The sequence below is a fragment of the Gobius niger genome (genome assembly GCF_951799975.1).
Source record: "Gobius niger genome assembly, chromosome: 9".
NCBI classification, from domain to species: Eukaryota; Metazoa; Chordata; class Actinopteri; order Gobiiformes; family Gobiidae; genus Gobius; species Gobius niger.
Window position 1 is genome coordinate 29539118 of NC_136860.1, and position 13467 is coordinate 29552584.

General features: G+C 40.8%; 1 protein-coding gene across 2 annotated transcripts in view; it reads left to right on the top strand.

Moving 5' to 3' along the window:
- The window catches only part of myo1b (myosin IB), an 89328-nt gene that overhangs the window by 18213 nt on the left and 57648 nt on the right, over window positions 1–13467 (top strand). For both annotated transcript variants that reach the window (XM_079563382.1, XM_079563381.1), the window contains exon 3: window positions 558–673. In XM_079563382.1, the coding sequence (XP_079419508.1) occupies window positions 558–673 (116 nt within the window). The remainder of the gene's footprint in view (window positions 1–557; window positions 674–13467) is intronic.

Below are 13467 nucleotides of genomic sequence, written 5' to 3' on the forward strand. Positions count from 1 at the left end.
ATTGTCACAATTTGCAAATCCAAACCAAGGCAGCAATTATTGAAATTTAAGCCCTCTGCCAACAAATATAAATCCGTCTTTATTGGTATTTATGATATTTCTAAACTTGGTAACGTGCTTTTTTTTAATCAAACTTGTACACACATTTGTTTGCGCGCTCTCTTTGTATTCCTGTTTCTGGACTGGACATTTATGGCTGTAAGAATGTGGCTCTAACAACAACATGACCTCGCTCCAGTCTGGACCCTCGGATTCCTGTATTATTATTTTAACGTGTGCTCCCTTCAGGCACTACAAGTCTGAACAATTCATGGACTCTATAACCCGTCAAGAAATGCTGACCCAGGGAGAAATCCATGCAATCTGCTTCAGTCATTTGTTGACCAAATTGAGATTTAAGTTTATTCTACTTTCTCTTTAAAAATGTTATTTGTCATGACTTGTTACAACCAAAGAAACCGCTTCAGTCCAAGTCATCTCTTTGAGGATTAAGACAGTTTTGCTTGGTTCTATTTTTCATTTTAATGTCTGACTTTTTGTTTTGTTTTTCTCTGCAGACGTACATCGGCAGCGTGGTGATCTCCATAAACCCGTACAGATCGCTGCCCATCTACACGCCAGACAAAGTTGAAGAGTACAGGAACAGGAACTTCTATGAGCTCAGTCCACACATGTGAGTCCCAAACACAAAACGATATATTGTGATGTTGTGTCAGCAGCTAATATTGCAATAACAATTGATGCTGATTGACACAAAATGGCAAGTTGCTCTTCTGCTGCAGCATATCAATGTTATTGAAGGAGCGTTAATGTCTGAAGGGCATTTGGAGTGTTCCTTTAGAAACACAAGCTGGAGGCAGAGACTGGCCCTTGAATCCTGGCCCCTTCTGTAAAACCTTTCTTTTACCATAACAAAAGAACAGGGGTCAAAGCCACATAAGTCATTGTCCATCCCTTTTGTGAGCCCTGCAGTCTGTGAGCTGCAGATACTGTACAACCCTGCAACACCCTGGTTAAGTAAGCATGTAGAAATTGAGTCCAAAATGATTAGGGTCTGCCTATAACAAGCAACCAAATATGCCTCTATAACGCTGAAAGGGATGTAACCTTTCATTTCCTCTCAGAGCTCAAAAATTAAATCATAAGTTATTCCAGAATGCATACATCATCATGATACTTTTAATTTCTTAGCTCCTCTGTTACTTCTTTTAAAATGTTGATATGATTTTACAAGAAAATACATACATTTACCTTTTTTAGTTGAATTAAAGTTAAAGCTAGTGTTCTGTGGCAATATATCATTTTTCAATCCGCGTTATGACAGGAAGAAGTCAGGGGGGGGACCAGGGATCACCAAAAAAAAAAAAAAAAGCCTAGAGCCTGGTGTCTTTACAGCGCAACCATCTGTCCACTCAGCAGCATTAAGCCTGTGTTAGCTCGCAGGCAGCCAAAGACGAAACAAAGGCCCCGGCCGCCGTCAATTAGCCCTGGTCCGTGTCCTTCATTCATCCAGTTTTGAAGGAGCAGTGTGCCCAGTCCTGGATCACAAACTCCCCACTGACAAAGGCTCGAGCTGGGCTTTACTTTTGACTCAGCCAAGTCCTGACACGGCACTTTCGCACTCCTCTTTGTGGCATGCTGCTGTCGACTTCTGTGGACTTTTCTTTTTTTTTTTCTTGCTGAGGGGGTTTTCTGGAAGGATAAAAATTTCAGAATTTCTGGTCATATTGCTTGATATAGGTACAGTTCATGGAGTAGTGCTTTGTGGGAATAATGCTTTTAATTTTATCGTAAGGTTGACTCTTGTAAAAATAACCAAAGTGCAATACTGTCTTTTTTTGTCGGCCCCATATGCCTAAAATAATGAATCACATCAAGAAGGGCATCTAGTGGAAAACAAGTGCTAATCTCTGCTCATTATACATTCAGTGTTTTGGCATTCTGCCGAGTTTGTTTGGCTGTCCTTTTCTTTATGGAGTTCTCCTGAAAAGAGACGTCAGCTTTCCCTTGAGATAACATAGTTTCTGGGGTTTAAAGGCCGCATGCCTGAACATTTGTCTCTGTGAGGTCGAAAGGAAGATACTTGGTTGTCAGGTTTAAATGATGAGTTGGAGACACCGTGGCCTAGAAAGACCAGCAACAACCGGTTTGATTGACGAGTCTCGTGTCTGACTTGACTCAACTGTCAAGCGTTTTTATTGTAGAAAGATTTGCTTGGAAATATCATGGCTGCACATTATAATGCCAAGTTGTGTTATCGCACTACTAGCTGATGGAATATTAAGACGGTTATCAAAAATTGCAATCCTTCCATACATCATACAGCCCGATTCCAGTTCCTTTTTTTCAGATTTCTAGCCTTAATCTCTGTGTCTAAGCTCAGATAATAAGACAAGTTCTGCTAAAGGGCATAACTGTCCGTCAAAGGCAGATTGTTTCAACATGCTTTATAAATTGATCCTAATCCCCAGCACACGCCATCTGGACCCAGTCTTGCTGATGTGAATTGATTGAGTAAAGTCAATGCGCTCAACTCTATAGGCCTAAAGTCATTTGGAGTTTAGTTTTTTGACAGACAGCTGCACAAGTTGAGAGGGAGAGACAGGGGGGGGAATGGTTGTGGACATTTGAATGCATTTGACTTGACTGGTATTCGAAGTAGTGCAGCGAGCGGAGAGACTGCATTTTTTTTTCTTCAATTGAAACAACTTCAGTGTCTGATTAAGTGGGTTTGTTTGCTTGTTTGGTTTTCATCAGTGGATTTTGAAATGTTCGTGCCTTTTGATTCCTTCCAAACTTTTGATTTTGCGACCCTCTTGTCAAACCCCTCCCCTGTCCTCTGACTCAGGGCAGAGCCTACACCGGTCTGTGTTTGAGCGGATCAGTGCTGGCTTTAATTAAATGAACCACGGGGGGTCTCCGTCGCTTTGATCCACATCTGACACGGCCACAATAAACAACATGAGAGATCTAACCGAAAAACCACAATAATGCGTGCAAATGTCAACTGCGGTTTGTTCCGTACCATCCGATACCAATGGGAAAATACCACAAACAAGTAGTCAATTTTGAACAAGAACAAATGCGGTATGACCACCATTATTAAGGATGAAACTGACAAAACACGCCAGCTGTTATTTTTCCCCCTACAAATTCAATACAATATAAAAATGTGCTTTAACTTTGACTTTTTGCTCACAATATTGCCTAGACTCCGTACACTATTTAAGCAGCACTAAGTAACTTGTTTACCTTAATAAATCCTTTCCGTTGTCCCTCTGGGGGTAATACAAGTGTTGATGGGATGATTGGGGGGTCTTTCATCTCCCCCTGGTGTCTCTGGTCAGAAAACCACCCTTGCAGCTTTCCCTGCACCGGGTCGGAGGTGCAATACACACTAATGGAATCACAAAGAAGAGGCTAACAGGCTAACGGGCAAAGCTAACTGTGAGCTAACGCCACTTAAACAGTATTTACAGCCAAGTTTGAGTGGAAAAAATAAATAAATAATAATCTCCATGGTGTAATTGGATGTAGAATATCCCTCTCTCCCTTTGTCTTTTCTGTCAGTGTAGTATTTACTCTCACGGACAATTAATGAGTAAAAATACACAACTTGCTACGACACCTGCAGTGGCTCCTATGGCCTCTAGGGGCATGAGTTACTTAGTACTGCTTTAATACCATCTAAATAAAGCCATAAGTTGTTTCAAATAAAATGAAGACTTATAGTAGATACATAGATATAATAGATATAGATAAACTGTTACAAAAACATGAATGAAATGTGGGGCCCATGTAGCAATCTGAAAAAAAACATCAATTTAGTACTCATGAACTAAATAAGAGTTGGATGAATTACACCTCAAACCTTTGACAAAAATGTACTTTGTGATAAGAAACAGTATTTACCCAATACCCATACAATTTGCTTGTGATCATTTTTGGAAACCTTTTTTGTTGTTGTTGCATTGTCTCATCCATATTTCTTGCTGTACTGTCCTACTGTCGTGCCCAAGCCCACAATAAACTGTTAAAGCATGTTTTCTCTTACAGCCCTAAGAGTGGGATTTGTCATTATGAAACATTTGTGTAGGCAGGTGTTTGGCTGAATAGAGAAGTGTGCCCATTTATCCTCCTGGACAAGCTTTGGCTCAGAGTGGACATACAGCTGGCTTCCTATCTCTCGATCTAAGTCGTGGCTCTATTGTTTTTTTTATCGAAGCATTGCAAATGTATTCACAGGAACGAGCCCCCCTGGGAGTCGCTACTGTTCCACTGGGGTTGAATGGATCAGATGGGCCTCTGAGCTCAGCTGTGGCACACACGAAGTACATGGGTAAATCTTAGCTACTGTTTATATTTGGACACATGGTTGACTGGAAGTGGCGGTTTGACTTAAGGCAGTGCCCAATCCCAACATCATATAGATTTGATTGAACTTTTTTTTTACATTTGAAACACATCATGCATTTTTCTTCATTTTAACCTTATCTAAACAAAAAACAGTGACCCCCTGTATCCTGTAATATTAGCTTAATGTGTTTTCCTTTTGTCTTATCCCGAACCAGTTCTCATCTGGACTATAGGATATTGTTTTACTGTTTCCTCGTCATAATGCAACGCTGGCACTCATTTGGCTTGAGTCGCCATTCTGTGACCTCATCTCTATATAAACACTATTACGTAATCTTGCATGTCCAACCCCATGCATCATTTCTTTGCTGGCCATTATTTACTGAAACCCCGCCCAGATGATGCACCCTATAATCAACTAGCAGGTGCCTTCAGCTTCAGCGCACGACCCGAGCCCATTTAGATAAACTAATCAGTGCCTTTTTATCCCAGATGGCCTGGACCCGTCTTGAGTAGAGTCGCACAGATTGACTACAGCGGTGTGCATATGTGCGCGTGGGTGGAGGATAGGCCCAATATCCCGGGGGTAAGATCGTATTTCCCCAATGTTTAATGAGGTAGTGAGACCCCTGATGGTTTGTAGCCTTTGCCCATAGAGGTTTGGGTTAGTGGGGGGGCAGGCTAATGGACCAAAGAGGCCCACTACGGGGAGAGGGGACACCTTTTCAGCCGGGACGCACGTGGATATAATGGTTTTTACTGCTGAGGCCTGACACAGAGCATTGTGCCACTGTTGACATGAGTGATTTGGTCTTTTATTATTGTCATTTTGAGCTAAGGCTTTGCACTGCATGTTGAGCGTCGTGTTAGGATGTAGCCCAGTTCTTTCCAAAGCAAAGATTTTGTATTTTTATTTTCACCTTGTGTTGAGGCTCACACATTTTGTATTTGTAAACTGTATGGGCCAAATACTTGTCAGTGCAACCTGTCGAGCAGTGGCCTGGAGACCCTAGATCTAGTGCCTCTGGCTGGAGTAACTACTGTAGAGCTGGAAGATGAGCCTACCGTACCCATAGTTCTGTCACAATAAAATCTAAAGTTCGATATACCGAGGCAGGACATTATTGTGATGCGATATTATTGAAGACCTTGTAATGCAACAGAAGCCAACTCAAAAGCGTAAAAATTACTGTAAAGCTCTGTTCGAAAAGTACTTCTTCTTAAAATATCCCACAATGAACTTGAACACAACTTTGGGTAAAAAAAAAAAAAGTCTTAAAGTAATAAATGTATAGAAAGTCTATGCATTACAAAATCAGTGTTGGGGTAACGTATTACAAAAGTAAGAAGTTGCAAGCTACTTTTTCCCCCCAGAAACTAAGGAATATAACATAGTATACTGTATCACTTAGAGAATTTAAATGCATGGCCGAAAATTTTGCTCGGTGGCTTTATTTCTATTTTCAGTTCATGTTTTGCCAAAAGTAACTCACAGTAGTGTCACTCTGCTTCATTTCTGAAACAGTAATATGTAATACAAACATATTACATTTGTAATGCTGTAAAAACTAATATAGAATACATTACAATTTTAAAGCAACTTGCCCAACACAGTACATAATGTGCTTCCAACCCTACTGTAGATTTACAGCAATGGAATCAAGCAGTATATACCTTTTGCATATGAATAGATTTTGCACTTCTATGGTACAATATTTATATCAGTAATCAAAAAGGAAGCACTAAAAATGTGTACAGCATATTCTCATAATATTATGCTAATCTTGTTTTGGTTGCTAGTCAACAAAAAGAAAGGCGTTAATTACCCAAATGAATTCAACATGTTGGGCAGTCCACTTTGCATGTGCGGCCCACAGCGACAGCACATGCCTGCTGCCCTGGCACTACCCCAGCCAATCATTGTGTCAACCTGCTGCCAAGCCTTTTCTGTTGAACTGATGAGATGCCCAGTGCTGCCTATACCACCAATTTCCTTGTAAATATGTGTTTCTGTTTTCTACGTTATCATTTCAGGCGAATAACAGGCAGGAAACCCACAGTAACGTCTCATCCGCATGGACATTGGGACTTTTATGGCACAGTATGGCATCTGTGTTTGCTTTGAACACACAATAATGCAGATCATGGGGCCATTGACGCCAACCACTCATGTTTTAGTCATTTTTGTGGCACCTTTTCCTTTTATTGCCATGGTACATTGTGTGGGAATATGCAGGTACTTGCTTGAACTGTTGACCTATTGCTTTTCCCATCTTTGCAACAAGAGCAACATCAAATGATTTATGCCACGCTATATACTATTTGTGTATTTAAATGACATAATAATTGGTTATTGTTCAAATCATTCCATGACATTATTTGAGATCCAACTCCATATGAATAAAGCAACTCAATTTCTATTTCCCAGCATATCTATTCCACAAAATAGTGTATGTGAGGTGTTTCTTATCTAACACGTGAGCCTCCTGTGTTTTGACATTACATAATCTGAGCGTTCTCCGATAAGATGGACCTGCGGGTAGGTGGCTGTGAGTGGGCACTTGCAGAAATGGCGTGTGACTCAGGTGGGCAGAGCGTCCTCTCTTGAGTGAATGTGTCGGCGTAATGTGAGCTCGCGCTGAACCCGGACGAGTGGGCAAAAAAGTGTTTCTGTTCACACCCACCTCTGCAGTGAGGATGAGATGTAAATGACGGCGATTTGGACGCAAACTCGCCATGTTATTGCAGGTGCAAAGAGACTGTACACTGTACCAATTATGTTATACAGTAGAATACAGCAAAAGGCGGCGCAGCGATAAAAGGCGTACAGAATCAGATTGAGCAAAAAGCAAGAAAAACGAGACAAGAAGCAATCTGACAGTGTTGCCTCCTTGACAAAGCAATTGACTAAATAATGAAAACAGTGCATACGGAAAAAGCTCGAGCTGAAATGGTCCAGTGACAATTTTTTTAAAAATTGAAATCTGTCCCATTGTCTTTGTCAAATCTTCAATGGACAGTTTCATGAGTTATTTTATGCTGATTATTGTTCTTGAATATCTTAATTAACCATACTAATGAATAGTGAATATTTAAAGGGGCTAGATGCAAGTTGTTGCAATGTTATGCTCACTACTGCCACCCCAGGTCACGCGTGTAACTGCAGTCTCTATATTAACATCATGCATGATGGCAATTCAGACCCGAAGTAACAACTGATTTTAGAGGAAGTTGTGGTGAACAGGTCCAGGCTCATTCTACACGTTAGGACATTGCTGGAACATGTACTACACTGACTGGCACTTTGGCCAACTGTACAGTTTTTAAATTGCTTTATAAATAAAGTTGGTATGGTATGGTATGTAGGGAAAGGAAAATACATACATATTTTAAAAAATTTTTAAACTCTGTATAGTCCCTTTTAATAATAAATAAAATATTGACTTTATCTTTCTTGTTTATTCACTGTATTTTAAAAGTGCTCCATGAGTTTCAGACAAGAGGAAATGCGGTATATACAAGGTGAAAAATATGCATAAATCAATTTTTTTTTAGCGCAATAATAACATACAGCTCAGCTTGTGTTGAATGCCAATGTTTAAGGCGCGTTTGTAAGAGTCGTCATGAAACTCAATCTAGAAGGCCGACTGAATGCTCTCAAAGGACGCTCATTCCAAATTTACACTAATTGCACTATAGTTTCAAGATTCAAAAAGTCTTTATGTCCCAAAGGGAGATTTGTGTTGGACACACACACTGCCACATAAAAATACAAAACACAGTTTCCATCACACAAGTTCAGGATGATGTGTGTGTGAACGAGTTCTTACCTGCTTAGTTTGGTTAGTTTAGTTCGGAAAAGGTTGTTGGGGGTCAGTCATGTAGTTCACTGGAAAACAAGTTGAGAATTAAGTTGGAGCCAACTCTTCTAATGTTCTTGATGCTTACTTGCCATAATGTCATGTCAGCAATTTGTGAATAAGTGTTGAAAACCTTTCAATGTAGGCATTGGGCCAAGAAAGATTTTGGAGTGTGGATCCAGATAATTGTTTTCGACTTCTTTATCGCTCTTTAGATAAGGTTATGAATCCACTTATCGATTCAAAGAATAGGATTGTTCCAGTCAATTGTTCCGACCGCCGCAGGTTAAACATTACCTCTGCAGTTATTTATTGCCATAATTCCATCTTTTTGTCTGAAAGTGCTGCGTCATTCTCTCATTGACACAACAATGGTGCAAGGTCATGTTCTCTGTGTACATAGCTTGCATAATGTTTAAACAGGTTATTCTTCTTCTTATTATTATTATATAATAGGGCCAAGGTGGTTTCTTCCTTGAGGACTGCACAATATCCATGAAATAAATTACAGCAATATCAGCGTCATTGATTGGACTGAGCCTTGTTTGCAAGCCAGCCAAATAGGTTTTCATTAATAACCATGACACAATGTTGTACTAAATTTTTCGCACGTAAATGCTAAAAATCCTGTCCCCAGGGCTGTCAACAAACTTGCAGGGGCCCGGGGCAAGAAGGTTCCACATGAGCCCCTATACTGTTTGCCAAATAAATGACTCATAAAGCAAAATAAGCTGTAATTATGACAAAGCGTTGTGCTAAATGGAAATTAACTTCTACCAGGGCCCCAGGGTCGTCGACAGGGCCTGGGGCAAGCAGGTATCACATGGGACCCCATACTGTTTGCCAAATAAATGATGATTACATGTACTAGAATTGAATAAGTCTGGCAACAACTAAAAATCGTTGAGTCTTAAGTAGCGCTACACTGTTTTTATTGTAGAGCTTTGACCCATAAGCAGAATTAATGCCCTTATCAAAAATTAAATATCCCGTTCAAGATTTCTCCAAGGTTGAGAGAAACTGAAGCAAAGGGAAGCTATGTCTGCTGTCCTTCAACTGTGGGTTTCCTCACACAGCCGCCACCGAAATATAATTGGTTTTATATGAGGTCATTCGGTCAGTTGTTGTGAGCCAGCAGCACTGAACTGGAGTCTCAAAGGCCTTGAAGAGTAGAAGTGGCTGACGACCATAGAGATACTTTGGTCGAAAACATAACGCTTGACCTGAGAGGACTTTTGGAGCGCGCTACAAAACATTGCTTCCCAAACGCACCGGGATGCAATTTTATGAACGTTTACGAATGTTACCTTTGAAAACTGCCGTGTCTGGGGATGGTTAGAAAACATTGTCCATAGACCAACATTAGCTAAAAAACAATGTAAAAAGTCGAGAAAAGAGCCGTGGAACAACTCTGTTTGCCTGTCTGGTAAGTCTAACACCCTGTAGTGTCCAAATGCAAATGATAACCCCAGTGTCACATTTTAAAATGTTCATTGGCTTATTACAGAAAGCACCAGATTTCCCAGAAATCTTGCCGGGTTTGGCGACACAATCAAAAGCTCTGTTGGTGGCTCAGCTCCATGAGTTGGTGGAGCCTCGTAGGTTCGAGGTTCGCAGTTTGATTGCAGCTTCCATGATGCTACTAGTTCATGCTAGTGTCCTTGGGAAAGACTCTTGACTTGCCTTGCTTCCACGTTCAATCAATCCTGGTCCAGACTGATTATTTTGTAGTTGGAGTGGGTTTTAGCCTGTGTTCTTACTTTAATACATCCTTCTTGCTTTGTTAGTTTGCTGACAAAGCCTCTTGAGAAGAATTCTGCTCTTTAGGTACATATTATGACTCTTTTAGATTGGATTATGCCTCAGATTATTCCTGTTGCTTCATTGTCGACACCTGATGCCAAAATAATCTTATAGCGGTACCGTTTGCAAGCCACTATTCATAAAACATCCATTGTAGTGAGTCTCTATTCACTCAAGTGGTCCGAAAGTGGCTAAGAGCAGTCTTTGTTTGAGTATCCGCGGATGTTATTCTACCTCTCTCGCCGTGCTTACTTCCTGCTTTTCTTAGGATCATGCACAAACACTTGGCCGTGATTTTTCCCCTGCTGAGGAAAAGAAAATTGCAGTGAATGAAAGCCTAGGACCTCCCTCTGCGCGCAACGCATGGGTGGTGGACTATCAATGGGCAATTAGGAAGAAGTCCCAGACAAGCTGAAGTGAGAGTTGGGTAAATTAAAGATAAGTGGCAGCGTGCAGCAGCTCTCGACTCAGCTTCTAATTTAAAATAAAAAAGAAGAGAGGTAAGCTTTTTAGTGCCTTTTTTTTACGTGCACTTTGGGAGATCTTGAGATTCGAAGTCCTTGCTTAGTCTAATTAAAAGGGGGATTTGAGGATACATACAAAGCATCTTCATCCATTTCATTGCACAGTAAAGCAAATTGGATTGTGGATTTTCTTGTGCGGGGGTGTGTGTTTTTTGCGTTATCACCAAGTTTAAAAATAACAATTTTTATGTGGAAAGAGAAATATTTCCCTTTAGTTAGTTTTTTTTTTTTTACCTTCTTGCAATATAAGGCCAAAGTTTTTCTTATATGATGTGATGATATCAGATGGGTGGCTGTATATCTGGTTTGTTTGGAAAATAGGGCTGCATGTTACGTTATGACAATAATTAAAATAATAAAATGAAAAATATATAATATAATGCAACATAACTATTGAAAAGAAAGTATACTTTAAAAAGTACAAAGTATAAATCTCAATCAGGAAGACCATTAGCTCTCTGATTGTACAATATCTTCACCTGATTGTACAGTTGTTGCTTGTTGCTATATGGACATATGCGATAACGATAATGTGTAAATCTATTGTGCAGACCTAATAGTCCATCACTATTCCACAATCTAGGGTTTCTAAGTGAGGGTGACTTCAGGTTGAGCGCAGGCTAACAGAAGCTCATTCATGCTTGCAATTCGGTTGGGTTTTTGGAGCCAGCTCCATTATATATATATATATATATATATTTTTTTTTTTTAAAGAAATTCCATTACAGCAATGAAGGTCCTATCATGCTTCATCTGCGTATAGTGATGCTACGTCCATGTTTTTCACAGTCAATGGTAATAACACATCATAAAATCACCTTATTAGCTATTAAAGCTTGGGCGCTATCTGAGACCAAGCTTGCTTTTAGATTTAGTGCATTCCGTTTATCATATTATTATTCGTGTGTCCAAGTCCATTAATAATCGTAATATGAAAACCCTGGAAGGCCTGGTTGACAGTTATGTGTTAGATTCCTGCCTTGACTCCTGACTGCGCCCTCCTCATTAGCACATGTTTCTCAGACATCACCACTACCATGTCCCGTTTGCAGATAGCCCACATCTGTCTTAGTTTTACCGCTTTGTGTGGGTGTGTGTATGTCCTCTCTCTCCCATTTCTTTCTTTCACGCTCTCTCTCTCTCTGTGTATGTCTTTTTCCACCTGGTCTGACAGCAGCAGAAAAAAAAAGTTGCTTCCGTAGCTGTTCGTCTCAGCCGGGTGAATTTCCTGAGGGCCTCTTGAGAAGCCCTATCCCACTGAGATCACAGGCTACTGTACGCTAACAGCAACAAAAAGAAAGTTAAGTGCAAGAAGTACAGAACAAAGTCAAACTGTGTCTATTAAAAGATCAAAAACTCAAAGCGCCCAAAAAAATCCAATGCTAATGCGCTAAATTCAGCATGAAGGCATCGCAAACAGCCTCCAGGAAGATTAATATTGTTTGTGAAAGACCTGACATGGCCTCAATTTCATTTTCAACACCAGCATTTTCAAATTTGCAACCTCAAAACTAAACTACCGGTTCTAAACTAGCTTTCAGACGGATCTGTTTTGAGGTTTACAAAGGACTAAAAAGAGGATGTTGGTTCAAGCTAGGACTAAATCAGAACTAAGCCAGGACTAAACCACAATTCTTATGATGGTCCATATGACTCTAATGGTCAAGGTCCTCGGTATGAGCCTAGTAGGCCCATAAGATCAGCTTGGTCGGGCCTGCTGGTAGTTCCCAGGCCCTGAGTAAGGACTCAACATGATGAAGCCTAGACCTTCATCCATGGTCCAAGTCTCAGAACCCACTAACCTTTTTGAAGCTGGGAATTTTCACCCCTCTTGTGCGACAAATGTGTTATAATGCTTTGAGGTTGCTGCAGTTGGTCAGGTAGGTTCAGCAAAACTTTGGTCCCAAAGAATGAGGTCAGTTGTGACTGCCTGTACATCCTGAATGACCAGGTTATTCTTCTTCCCTGATGGCACAGGCATATTCCAAGATGACAATGTTATAATTCATCGGGCTCATGCTGTGAAAGAGTGGTTCAGGGAGCATGAGAGATAATTTTCAGACATGAATTGGCCACCGAGAATCTTGCGCTAGTGCTGGAGAAATCTGTGCAGTGGTCACACTCTCCCACCATCCATGTAAGATCTTGGTGAAAAATGAATGCAACACTGGATGGAAATACATCTTTTGACATTGCAGAAGGAATGTGACCCTTCATTGTGGCAACTTATGTTTTTGGTCAGCCAGTGTATGTAAAAATCAAATAATAAGAATTTAAAAAAAATGTGCCTGAAGCCTGTGCATCGCCAGTGTCCTGTGCCACAGCTTGTGAGCCACACTTCTACAACTCCTTTGGTCTTTCCATGTTGCAGCTTTTGCAGTTTGCCCTGGCAGCACCCCACCCTGTTTGGAGATTCAGGTCAAACAGCATGGCTTCATCCTTCTGCCCCAGTTATAAAGAGGTGGCAGCTTTAAAACAACTAACAGGGTTCCTATTGGGTTTCACATGACATCACAGCATCATAAAAGCCAGTGACGTTCAATCTACAGGGCGTTGTTATTATCGGTCTGTTTGTTTGGATGGTACACATAGTTATTCGAAGCAAATATTGCAAATGTGCTGCCAACACACGACCCGCGTGCATTTCTCTTCATATTTTAGAGGAAGACCCACCTTATGCCCGTGTGGCTTTGGGTGCTCACCGCTGCCACGTGCAAAGGCCAAATTACAGCCTTTGGGCAGATGTTGAAGGGGCGGAGTCAGAGCCAAGGCTACGTAAACCTCACACGGAGAATCAAGGCCTTTTGATGGGGACCTCAAGGCTTCACCGTCCTTGTAATTACAGCGCTTGTGAAGTGGTACACCCAGTTTCTGTTAACATTATATCACAGTGGACCGCAAAGGAAATATCAGGCCTTATCTGT